Raw genomic sequence first — 13,496 nt, 5'->3', positions numbered from 1 at the left:
TCTTCCCAACCCAGGGATCGAACCTGTGTCTCTTGCGTCTCCTTCATTGGTGGGCAGGTTCTTTACCACAAGTGCCACCAGGGAAGCCCTTATTGAAGTATAAATGACAAATAAAATTATATATAAAGTGTACAACTTGATGATCTCATTATCCATATACATTGGGAAGGGATTTCCATTAAGTTAATTAACATATCCATCACTTCACATATTTATATGTGTTTGGTGAGAACACTTAAGTTATACTCTCTTTGGAAATTTCAGTGATATAGCATAGTATTACCAACTATAGTTATCATCTTATAATTAGATCCTCAGACCTTAGTTCTCTTACCACTGGAAATTTGTACCCTTTTACCAACTATCCCTATTTCTCTTACCCCGAGGCTCTGGGAAACACCATTCTATTCTTTCTATCTGTTTGACTTTTCCTTTTTTTTTTTTTTCATATTCCCCACATAAATGATATCATGCAGTTTTGTCTTTCCGTGTATGACTTATGTTACTTAGCATACATAATGTCCTACAGGTTCATCCATTTTTGAAAGTGGCAGGATTTGCTTTTTTTAAGGTTGAATAATCAACAAATATTTTTGAGCTCCTGTTAGTTAAGTGCCAGATTGGGCAGATTCTGGGGAAAAACAGTGAATAGGGCATGCCCCCTTTCACCTTCCTTCAGAGCTCTTATGTCCTTACTTTCATCAGTCAAATAAACCTGTTTGTTTCCTCTAAAAAGTTTATATAAGTGAGACCTAAAACACGGCAAACTAAGAAGACAAGTTACAGATGTTGGGGCCTGGGTTGGGAGTGAGAATGATCTGGGACCAAACAGTAATTAGCAGTTTGGATATTGAATGAACTTTGTGATCCTCAAAAACAAAAACTTGATGTGCTTTTTCATATTTCCATATATTAGAGATAGTCTCTGCATAATGATATATTTTCTAATACATAAAGCTCCATGTAATAGGAAAAGGGCTTATCTGATAAAGAAATATCATAATTATAGAATACTTTTGAAATAATATGTTTTAATTTTGGACTCATAAATGGAAAGAAAACAATGAAATATTTCAAAGAGGAGTGTTGGTTTAATAAATAATTAAGGTTCTTCTACAGTTCAGTTCAGTTCAGTCATTCAGTCGTGTCCAACTCTTTGTGACCCCATGAACTGCAGCATACCAGCCTTCCCTGTCCATCACTAACTCCCAGAGCTTGCTCAAACTCATGTCCAACTAGTTGGTACTGCCATCAAACCATCTCATCCTCTCTTGTCCCTTTCTTCTCCTGCCTTCAGTCTTGCCCAGCAACAGGGTCTTTTCCAATGAGTCAGTTCTTTGCATCAGGTGGCTGAAGTCTTGGAGCTTCAGCTTCAGCACCAGTCCTTCCAATGAATATTCAGGGTTGATTTCCTTTAGGATTAACTGTTTTGATCTCCTTGCAGTCTGAGGGACCCTCAGGAGTCTTCTCTAACACCACAGTTCAAAAGCATCAATTTTTCAGTGCTCAGCTTTCTTTATGGTTCAATTCTCACATCCATACATGACTACTGGAAAAACCGTAGCTTTAATCAGACAGACCCTTGTCAGCAAAGTAATATTTCTGCTTTTTAATATGCTGTCTAGGTTTGTCTTAGCTTTTCTTCCAAGGAGCAAGTGTCTTTTAATTTCATGGCTGCAGTCACCATCTGCAGTGATTTTGGAGCCCAAGAAGTTGTTATGCAAGTGACATTTTATTAATTCCATAAATGATGGCAAACTATATGAAAATAATTTAAAATTAGATTAAATGTGCATGCCCATTATAATAAATTATATATAATTTACTATTTAGTACTTTTTTGTTTGTGCACATTTTGCAGAGATATACTGCCTCCTATGAATTCCACAGTTCCAAAATCAGATGATTCTTAATTAGTAAAGCCTCAATTTATAAGATTTAACTGTATGTGAAGCCATACTCAACCAATTTTCTCACTTATTAACAGTCATTTTTTTCCACTAGGTAAAATATGTTGAATGCCTTTTTGTAATAGAGGAGATTTCTTTTTCTTTTGAAACCTTAAACAAATTACAATACCACTTCCTTAAATACTTGTCATTCTTTCTTATCAGATTAGAGCATAAAAGACGTGTCCAAATTTTTGGTTATTTTATCTAGGTGAAAGGTAAATACAGTTATAATAAAGAAAAATTTATTGTGCCTTTATGTTTTTGTTAAGACATTTTTAAAATGCTTAATCCTGCTTTTTTAAATTACTGATTATGAATTTGGGTCACTTTAATCTTATTTTTATAGTAAAAAATGGTGTTTTTCTTACAGTTAATATCTCAGTGTCTAATGATACCACATTGGCTCCTGAAGATTTGCCAACTGTTTCTTCTTCTGATATGGTAAGTGACTTACTATTTTAAATCATTTGCATATTGTATATTATAATTATAATATTCATGATATGGTGTTTCCTACCAATCAGCAATCCTAGTCTGAACACATATTTAATAGTCAGTGATATTGTAGGGAATGAAAAAACAGTTTCTGTGTTCTGATCAACTGTTTTTTTTCCTTTTCCTTTTTTCTTTCAAACTTAAGTATTTATTACTATAACACAATTTTCAAACCTTCTCAGGAATTTGACTGCTATCTCCATTAATTATCAGCTTGAAATATTTTCACAAGGGAAAGTGAGGTACGTTGTGAAGTGAGAGCATGGAATCCTCTCTTTGTTTCTAGCACGATTACAAATTCTTCTGATGACCAGATGGTACTGTGTTCCCTTCACTGAGGGTGATTGTAGCAGGACATTTCCCGTGTCACTTAGAAAGGACTGTGCCTCTGTCACATGATATCCTTTCCCATGGCTTGTAACCAAGGCTCTTTAAGAGACTGGAACTAAGGTTTAAAAGTGAGCTGTTTTGCATGGAAGGTCACACACTGGAAGAAGACTTTTGTGCTGGAGAAAAAGGGGCAAGTGCTGTTTCAGACTCGCAATTGTGTTCCTTCTGCACTGGATATGGAATCTTACCAAGGAATATCAATCTCTCAGTTATAAAGACAGAAACCATAATACTTTGTATTGATAGAGTGCCCATCTCTCAGGAGACCAGAACACTTCTGGAGATGTTATATAATCAGTGCCCACAACATCCCTTTCAAAGATGACGCTTTGTATCTTTCCTGAATATCTCTCACTTGACCCTGTTTCTCTCGTTTTCACATTCAGTGGCTCTCTTGACTTCTTTCCTTACTGTTTTCTCTGCCTTTCTCCAAACTGCCTCTCTAGTTCATCCATGTTTGAGAGCATACGTGCATGCACAACTGTGTGTGTGTGTGTGTGTGTGTGTGTGTGTGTGTGTGTGTGTGAAAGAGATATGTATATGTCTTAAGGGCCACATAACTGAAAAAAATTAAGTTTTCAATGTTTGAGCCAGCTGACCTGGTGCCTAAAAGGATATAACTTAAAACAGAGAAAAATACTTCCTTCTAGACTTTTAAGAAACTTATTTAAAACCTAATTAAAATATATATGTAACTAATTAAGATGGTTAATTTGGAATAAAAATTAATAAAACATTTACTTCCAATGAGTTGAAAAGAGATTGTTTCCTAACTTAATCCTTTTTGTAACTAATCAAGTAAAGTTTTAAAATGAAAGTGTGAGTCACTCAGTCATGTTTGACTTTTTGTGACCCCATGGACTGTAGCTCGCAAGGCTCCTCTGGCCATGGAATTATCCAGGCAAGAATGCTTGAGTGGGTTGCCATTTCCCTCTCTAGGGAATTGTCCCGACCCAGGGATTGAACCTGGATCTCCTGAATTACCAGCTGGTTCTTTACCATCTGAGCCACCAAGGAAGCCCTGAACTAAGAAATTTTTAAGTACTGTCTTTGGGCAAGTCCTGGAGAGACTCTAGTTATTGACATGTAATTATACTAAGATGTCACTATAAGATTCATGGAAAACAAATGAAAGTTGTGGTTGACTTCTGATATGACTGTGACATACACTCACACTAATGATAATAATTTAGCCACCATTTATAAAGCATCTACAAGAGACCAGGTGTTTTATACATATTATCATTATTATGAACCTTTATTTGTATTGTGATCATTTACACAACCTACCAGGCATAATTATCTCCATTTTATAAATGAGAGCGATTGAAGCCCCAGAAGGTAAATAACCTTTTCTTGCTTTAGGTCATGTAGCCATAAATTAGTACAACAAAGATTGAACTGAAATTTGGGTGGTTCCATAACCTGTGGTATTGCTAGTGCACCATGATGCTTCAAAGTTTTCAAATTGGAATGTTTACTATTGTTTACTCTTTTCATCCCTATGAATGCTCTATACTCCAGGGCAATAGTTCCCTCGTGTGTGTATCAATTACATACCTTAACTAATATGTTCAGTTTCTATGTCCAGCTTCTCTAGAGAAGACATTAGGGCAAAATATGTAATGTGTGTGTGTATGTAATTATAAAGGACAACTTTTTTTCTAGTCTTCATTTCTTCTTTTCTATCTGTATCAATCCCTTTATATATACTTCGCAAACACACACACACACACACACACACATATATATATTTACATGATCCAGGAATGAATGTTAGAAAGGTAATATGATTTATTATCATCAATTATATCACCTACTAGGGGTCAGGCTATTTACATTAATTGTCTATAATCCTCACAATACCTTTATGAATTATGGTGTTACCTGTATTTTATAGATGAATCAGAGGCTTATAAAGCTTAGCTAACTTTTCAAAGGCCATATGACCAGTATACAGTAAAATCAGAATTTGAACTCAGGCTTTCTAACTCCAAAATCTGCCTATTTCCATTCTTTGGGGAAGCAGAACAACATGTCATGTAGAAGGACTTACAGATACTGAGTCCTCATGTCAGACTGCCTGGTTGCAAATGCAGGACTCCACTACTTTAATCACGAGCTGTGGAACCTTCTCAGCTTCCCATCTGTAAAATGATGATGAGAAGAGTATTTCCTTCAGAGACACAAGAAGAGCCAGATTAATAAATAGGTGGCCAGCTAAGTGGCTGGCACGTACTTGTCTTTCGGTCAATGTTTGGTGCTGTTTTTATTCTTTGCAGGTGTTCTTATCATTCCACTAGGCCATTTGCCACCATCACTCAGGTTGGTGGAGAGAAGAAATTGATAGCTACTGCTTCTGACCACCTACTGGGTCCTCTGTGTGTTTGGCCATCCTAGCTCAGCGAGCCTGAACCTTTCCTAGGACCTACAGTCAACAGGGCTTCATTTCCTTCTTTTCATTCAGCAATAATTAGGTCAGGAAAGAAGATGCAGTAAAAGTGACATGCAGCCCTGGGGCACCATGAGACTCCCTCTCATGGGCCCCAGGAACATCCTGTCAGAGCAAGGGAGGCCTTTGCTCTTTAGCTTCATTAGCCTGAAGATGGGCTTTCTTCTTCCTAGTGGTGTGGGTGTGTTTTCAGGGGAAAGAGCAGGAAAAACAGGCCATGAGCGCATTTAGACAGAGGCGAGAACACTAGAATAACAGCCCTTCGAGAATAAAAAGCCAGGTTTTCCACATCTCCTTTTATTGTTGGAATCATTGTGTCTTTGTTTAAATTAATTTTTATTGGCGTATAGTTGCTTTACAATGTTGCGTGTTGGTTTCTACTATACAGCAAAATGGATCAGCTGTATGTGTACATATATCTGCCCCCTTTGGGATTTCCTTCCGATTTAGGTCACCACCGTGTGTTAAGTAGAGTTCCCTGTGCCGTACAGTAGGTTCGCGTTCATTACCTATTTTATACATGGTGTCAATAGTATATATGTGTTAACTCCAGTCTCCCAATTCCTCTCACTCCTCATCTCCTGCTTTCTTCCTTAGTGTCCATGCATTTGTTTTCTACATCTGTGTTTCTATCATTGTGTCTTTAAATTTTCCCTCTTTGATCAGTTTTCCCATGGATTTCTCACTTGGAATATCCCTTTAACCTGCAAACGAAATTCCTGCAAAGGTCTCTCTAAGTCTTTGAGACCAGCCACAATTTATCCACACTCTATCTGAACAGTCACTGTTGAGATTGGCTGGGAATTGAGATTACCAGCTCTCAGAGGCAGAGAACAGATTTCAGAATCTAATGTCAGAAGCTTCTCTTATGAAGACATGATTGAAGGGATCAGTTGGTATTTGTTTTTCATGAGAGATTTATTTTTATAATTTGATTTTTTATTAAATTCAGTCATACGTTAAGATTCACAGTTCTTAATGTGCTCATTGCAATGAGTTTTGACAATTTTATACCTCATGTAACTACCGCCTGAAACAACATAGAAAACATTTCCATCATCCCAGAAAGTCCTCTGAAATGCCCTATTTCTTGTTTTATGCCCCAGCTTTTTGAGCCTTGGGAGATCTTTGCCCAACTGCTCTGCTCACTCCATTCCTTCAGAGGGCAGATACCTTAAACATTTCAGAAGTGCTTGAAAGCCTCACAGGGATTTCTCTTGCCTGTCCTTTCCTGCTTCCTGTCTTAGGAAAGTGTCATTCTTGCATTTGATGGAGATTCTGTGTCTAAGTGGTGTTTCTCTCAGCTGTTTTGTCAAATCTCCAGCCTTTTATGAACTCTCTGTGCATTTGGCAAAGACCATTAGAAAGTTTGGTGGATGGATGCAGGCTTGGTTGATGCCTAGGGAGGGCTTCACAGAATTCTAACCTGTCTCCCAGACTACAGAATCATTAAAAATTCATGAAAGATGTGGCTCATTTCTCCAGACCTCCAGTGCATTGATCTTCCACCTGCATTGATCTTCCACCTGCATTGATCTTCCACCTGCAACTCTGCCAGGGATGAGGCAGCCATGGACCTCTTCTCTCCTATGAAGATCTTGTAGCTTTTTGGCATTTAATTTACTTAGGATTTTTACTTCCTTATCTTGTTGGTGGAATTTTTAAAACTATGACCTTATGAGAACTTCCCTGGTGATTCAGATTATAAAAGATCCACCTGCAATGCAAGAGACCTGGGTTTGATCCCTGGGTCAGGAAGATCCCCTGAAGAAGGGAATGGCTATCTACTCCAGTTTTTATCCTTGTGTTTTGGTTGTTAGGTTGGGACTACTAACCGTCTCCTGCAACTTTCTATATCTTAATCATAAGTAGGATAACCAATTACTTTTGATATTTCACAACAATATATGTAACTACAGTTGCAGCTCATATACGTCCCATAGATCATAAAGTAAGATTGCAGATCACTGCAAATCTGGCTTACCCACTGCAGGGAAAAAATCCTAAATGAGTACTTTAACTTCTTAAGCTTGAGACTTTTATTTGTAGCGTTACCCATAGGTGTGTAAACGCATACACATATACTGTTTAAAGACATGTATTTTACCAGTTGATACTCAGAGAGCAATGTAGAATCTTTAATTTTTATGTCTGAATTTTTGCTTATTGTATTGCCCAGTGACACATATTATGTCTACATGGAGATGCTGTTAATCATGGGCCTAAGAACTATTACAGTCTCATAAATTCCACTTGGCAGTCAGACATAGAAGCAAAAGTGCTTTGATTTGATATACCTTCAGGGTGATTCTAGGAGTTAACATTCTTTTCATGGGAAATGGAATATCATATTAATCTTCCTGTGCATAACATTTTTGTGATTTTATCTCATTAAGAAAGTCAAGTGCACAAACCATTCTGTCCTTAAATCTCCTTAAAGATTACATGTTTCTACTTTTAAAAATATTATGGAAAATTTCAAACATGCCCTAAAATAGAATAGTACAATAAATCCTCATATATACATATCACTTAGCTTCAATGACTGTCAAACATTTGCCCATTCTCACTCATATATCCCCCACTTTTGTCTTTGTGGAGGATGCTGTGGTATTTTAAATCTTAAAATGAACCCTTCAGTATACATTTTACTTTTAAGGTTTATGAATGTATTCACTCAGTACAAATAGGGTCATTCTCTAGAAAATGAGATTCAAAAAAAATAGGTTGAAATCTCCTTTCATGAGATTGAGCTCAGTTAAGACCCTCAGCAACTCAGTCCCATTTCCTTTGTATCTTTTCTCTCACTGCCCATTTACATAGACACTCAGCTCTAGCCCACCTGGTCCATTCACTCTGAGTTCCTCCTCATGGTGAACATTTCATAAGTGGTACCTAAAGGACTTATTAAGTGAATGAAGCATCATATGTCCCCAGATCCACATCTTTGCTCATGGTGTCTATCTAATGCTATACCTCTCTGTTTCTGCTAGTACAGAAGAAATATACACCCAAAGTTTGTCACATTTATTCCCCTCTCCACGGGCTTTCGTTACTCTCTCTGCATTCCTTTCTAGTTCTGTTGTCTTGCCGCACTTCTGCCTACTGCCTTTTGAGTATGAGAGTTCTATAGAGACCAGTCATTTTTTCAAGGTGCAGTTTAACTTTTGTTTTCCCTATGCTCAATGAAATTAATTAGTCCCTCTTCTGATCTACTAATCTCTGTACTATTTGTTTAGACACTTTCTTTTACTGGCTTGCATTGTTAATATATAAGTGGACATATTTTATTTCTCTAATAATAAAATGTTTTTATTCTTCTTTATTGCTCCCTTAAAGCTTAACATAGTTATCCATGTAATAGGGACCCAATGCATTTTTTGTTTTCTTTAGGCTAAATTTTCCACTTTTTGTTTTATTACTCAAAATAGCCTGTGTCTAAGTGAAGTTGCATCATCAGAGTTAGAAAAAAATAGAGTCCCAGTTACATTTGCATTTCAGAGAAATAATGAACAAAATTTTTTTTAGTGTATGTCCTGCATACTACATGTATGTGTGTGTATAGTTGTGTGTGTGCTCAGTCGTGTCCAACTTTCTGAACCCATGGACTGTGGCCCACCAGGCTCCTCTGTCCATGGAATTTCCCAGGCAAGAATACTGGAGTGGGTCTCTGTTTCCTACCTTAGGGTATCTTCCAGATCCAAGGATAGAACCCCTGTCTCTTGCCTCTCTCGCATTGGTAGGCAGATTCTTTACCACAAGCACCACCTTGGGAAGCCCCACATATTACATGGGACATACTAAAAATGTTATTCGTTGTTTACTTGAAATTCATATATAACTGGAAATACTTTATTTTACCTGATAATCTAAATTGAAAGTTTATTTTACTTTAACTTTGTCCTTCAGATAGAAAGAGTAGCTATATTCATAGATAATCTTCCTTAAATATGTCAGATATTAGGATCTTGATGAGTGATTTCACTCATCCAGTTAACTAAGATTTCTTTTGGTGCCTGCTGTATCCTAAACTGAATTCTGTCCCTGCCTTGGTCCACTCATTCTTATTTTTTTGTTGACACACAGTCCCTTCAGTCTGCAGACACTCTATTTTAGTCTTTTCTGGGCTTACCCATCTGTGGTCCAGAGAGGCCAGAACCTAGTCAATCTTCCTCTCTCTCCATCTTAATCTTTCACCTTCCTCCATTCTTGTTTTTACCCACACCCCATTTTTCCTTCCAGACCCATAACTGGGTTCTTTCTCCACCACAAACATCTTCATGTCCAAAGGAAATGGCAACCTCCAGTATTATGGCCTGGAAAATTCCATGGACAGAGGAGCCTGGCGGGCTACAGTCCATCGGGTCGCAAAGAGTCAGACATGACTGAGGAACTGAGCATACATTTATTAGTTAGAGTTTAAGTTCTATGGGAGTAGGAAACTGAGTGTTAAGGTGTAGATACCAAGGTTTATACATGCTACCTAAAGATTTTATGCTGGAGCCCTTAGTGAAGATGATGTCAGAGGCTATATTTTCTGTACAATGACACAAAGAATCATTTGAGACATGCAAAAAATGTGATACTAGCATTTTAAGGTGACATAAGTAAGAAACATGTCTATCATTTCATGCACATCTGTATAGTTCTCATCTCTGTAAGAAAGTCAGTAAAGCTTCCTGTTGAGATTGTTTTAATGCACCTCACCTCTTTGGGGAGTTGCAGCTGTAATGAAGGATTCTGCTGATATTAAAGTGCTGAAATTATGGTAAATTTTTGTTTATTTTAAACCAAAAAAATCTGTTACCTGTTAATGACCTCTAAACTTTAATGGTATTGGGCTTAGAAATATCCATTTATAGAAATCTGAAAAACAAAATGAAACATGATTAATCACCTCTCAGAAACAGAGTTTGATAAAAGAGTAATTTTGCAATTCAGCTGTTTACAAGATGAAACTAATATTTCAGGGAAAAATCTAGAGTTTATTTTTTTTTTCCTGACTTACATAAGATCCTTACCTTTTGAGCACTATAAAAATATGAACTCTTTCTGGCCAGAGATTCTTCTTTAATGTGTATGATCTTCTTTTATTACTAGATTAGTTATATCAAGAAACTGCATGAATAATAAAGGATATTGATGATGCATTTGGTGTGAGGTAGAACTCCTGCCTTCAAAGGACAGGAAAAATTTATCTTTTTGTATTTATTTGAGAAGTATCCTGGAATTACTCTTCTGTTAGTACATGACATACACATTAGCCTTGCACCTAAGAGGAAGTCTGATCTCCCAGGACCAGCAGATTCAGTGTCTGGTGAAGCTTTGCTTCCTGGTTCTAGATAGTCTCCTCATTGTGTCTTCATGTGGCAGAAGGGACAAGGAGCTCTCTGTTTTGCAGGGGCACAAATCCCATTCGTGAAAGCTTCCCTCTTGACCTAATCACTTCCCAAAGGCTCCACCTCCGAATACCATCACATATGAGGGTAAGGTTTCAGCATATGAATGTTAGGAGAGCCCAGATATTCGGACAGTAGCACCGCATTAGTGTTGGTCAGTAAGCGGCTGCAAGAGAGCATAATCTTCCAAATGAGGCCGCTGTTAGGTCATGAAAGGCAGTTTTCAAGAGAAGACAACTGTTATAGAAAACTCAGCGTCTGGAGAATGGGTGTCCTGGCCTTATCTAGTACCATAGCTAAAGGATACTCCTGCATTTTAGGAACAGTGAATAGGAACAGAATTACAGTGCTATCGAGAGGTGCGGCACTGACAATGTGACCGCAATTCATGAGATAGAAGAAAATTTGAAAATGGCCTTGTGAGCTTGAGGCCATGAAGCAGAGGGGTGGAGATCCCATACCCTGCTCCTCAGCCCATCACAACACATTCCAGTAATGGATGCTCGTGATGCTGACCCTGGAGTCAGAAAGAAAAGCTGTGTTTCATTAGGATAGACAATTGGAAAAGCAGAGCTCTCCAACATTTTTAGAGTTTAGTTCCTCAAGTCACCAGTCTCTAGTTATTTTGAAAAGAAATAGCTCATTTGTGAAAGTGTGGGGTTAATTAGTTAGCCAGATATAAACTTTAGAGTGCTGAATCTGGGGCCATCAGATTGAAGCCTAAGAAGCTGTGCACCGCAGAAGTCAGGGCTTTTTGGACATTAGAGATGTTTCAGAGTCTCACGTTTAGAGACTTAGGAGATTACTGTGTCTTGGTTTACTCTTAGGAAGGTTCACAGACAAGGACTTTGTGGTTTGTGTCTGTTGAACAGATGGGTGATTGTAGGGTTGTAGTACAACCAGGTTTGCATGGATTGCATCATTCTCACTGTATTTTCAATAACTGCCAGCCTCCTGGCCCCCCTTACCTGTTATTCCATTAACACCTCCTCAGATTTCACCCTTCAGTGGTTTATCCTTGGACTGTTTTACAGAAACTTCTAGCATAAATCCCCGAATAGCCCATCAAGGATCAAAAGCTGCTTTTGATGTATCACAGTGTTCTCCAGAAAAATTTTCATGTTTTTCTTCTGCAGTACCATAATGCTACCTTTGACTGGGCATTTCTGACGACAAAGGAGTGTTTGAAATATGGAGGAAAGCTTGTGGGCAACAACTGTGGTTTTGTTCCTGATATCACACTCATGTCTTTCATCCTCTTCTTGGGCACTTACACTTCTTCTATGGCTTTGAAAAAATTCAAAACCAGTCCTTACTTTCCAACCACGGTGAGTACTTGAGCTTTAAATAATTTTCATTGAATTCCCACTGTTTCAATAATAATACAGTTTTACAAAATGAAAAAGGCACCTGTAATTCAACCTTTCCAATATGATTTCGTGTGTTAAAAATTGCTTTCCAGTCTCTGTGCATAAGTATTTTTGACACAATTATAGTCTAGCTTCAAAAAACCTTTTGGGATTTTGCTCACATAATTCTATCCTAAATTGTGCCAGTCTGAATTCTGACTACTGAAAGGAAAAAGCAGGTGTATTCTATATAAAAATGCATGAAGACTGGAGTGCTCAGCCTTCCACTGAAGATTGGTCTGCAGCTCCCACCGCTCAAGCCACTGAATGGGTAGGAACCACCACTGAGTGGTCGTAAGCTGTTCTTCAACAGACTTCCACCAAAATGGAAAATAAACTGTTTCTAAAAAAAAAAAAAAAAAATGCATGATACCATTTAGATCCATGGATCTTTGAGATCCATGGTGTGTTTTAAGTACGTAAGCAAAAACTCTTTCCATATTAATTAGGAATTTTGACATAGAATTCTTTGTTCATCAGCTGTACTTGTGAGTAATTTAGTAGTTGGACTATGGGCTGTGGGAATAAATGTAAACCATGTTGTTACACAAGTACTGGTGTAAGATATGGTGTCATCTGAACCAGCCTTCCCTTCCCACAGTGACGAATGCCACGGTAGAGAAACACAGGTAATTGAGCTGGCTTGTCTTGTGCAGACATCCTGTCTCCCATTAATATGCTTGGGTGAGCGTCAAGTCAAAACTGTGCTTCCTGGAGAGACTACAAGATAAGACCAACATTTAGTTAATGGCATTTTGTTTTCTTACTTGCAGAACGAAGCTAATCCTTTGCTTTACAGTTCAATTCTCACTGTTTAGGATGTCAGTAGTTCTTGATTATACTTGATTTTTATCAGTAAGCTGCTCTCTACAACTGGAATCTCATGAATCTTTCCTCCTGAGTTCTGTGTAGAAGGAGCAGGAGAACTTGGAAGACATGAGATGTGGTTGATAAAATTCCTTTTTTATTCCTGGGAAATGAGACTGAAAATTAATATATTCACTTTCAGCTAGGAAATGTTTTGTTCCTGATATCTCTTATGAAATAGAAAATGAAGGCAAGAGTTGATGATTTTCTCAGTCTGTCTGGGTGGCTATAACAGAATACTAGAGACTAGAGGACTTGTAAACCACACAGATTTATTTTTTATGGTTCGGGAAGCTGGGGAGTCCAAGATCAGGTGCCATCACGGTTGGGTGAGCTGCTCCCTTCCTGGTTCTTAGGCAGCGTCTTTTTCACTGTGTCCTCAGGTGGCAGAAGGGCTGGGGAGCTCTGTGGGGTGTCCTTTATAGGAACATTAATGCCATTCCGAAGACTCCATCCTCATGGTCTTCCGGGGGCCCCACCTTCTAATATCATCTTCTTTGTGGATTAGAATTCCAACATGTGGATTTTGGAA

The 13,496-nt window shown here is 37.9% G+C and overlaps 1 protein-coding gene across 6 annotated transcripts in view; it reads left to right on the top strand.

Moving 5' to 3' along the window:
• SLC4A4 (solute carrier family 4 member 4) overlaps positions 1-13,496 on the top strand; it is a 422,503-nt gene that overhangs the window by 357,917 nt on the left and 51,090 nt on the right. For all 6 annotated transcript variants that reach the window (XM_070458312.1, XM_070458313.1, XM_070458310.1 and 3 more), the window contains exons 15-16: positions 2,323-2,393; positions 11,825-12,016. In XM_070458312.1, the coding sequence (XP_070314413.1) occupies positions 2,323-2,393; positions 11,825-12,016 (263 nt within the window). The remainder of the gene's footprint in view (positions 1-2,322; positions 2,394-11,824; positions 12,017-13,496) is intronic.

This window comes from Odocoileus virginianus, chromosome 29 (assembly GCF_023699985.2).
Source record: "Odocoileus virginianus isolate 20LAN1187 ecotype Illinois chromosome 29, Ovbor_1.2, whole genome shotgun sequence".
NCBI classification, from domain to species: Eukaryota; Metazoa; Chordata; class Mammalia; order Artiodactyla; family Cervidae; genus Odocoileus; species Odocoileus virginianus.
The sequence above is the reverse complement of the archived record's forward strand: the minus strand, read 5'-3'. Positions and strand labels throughout refer to the sequence as shown.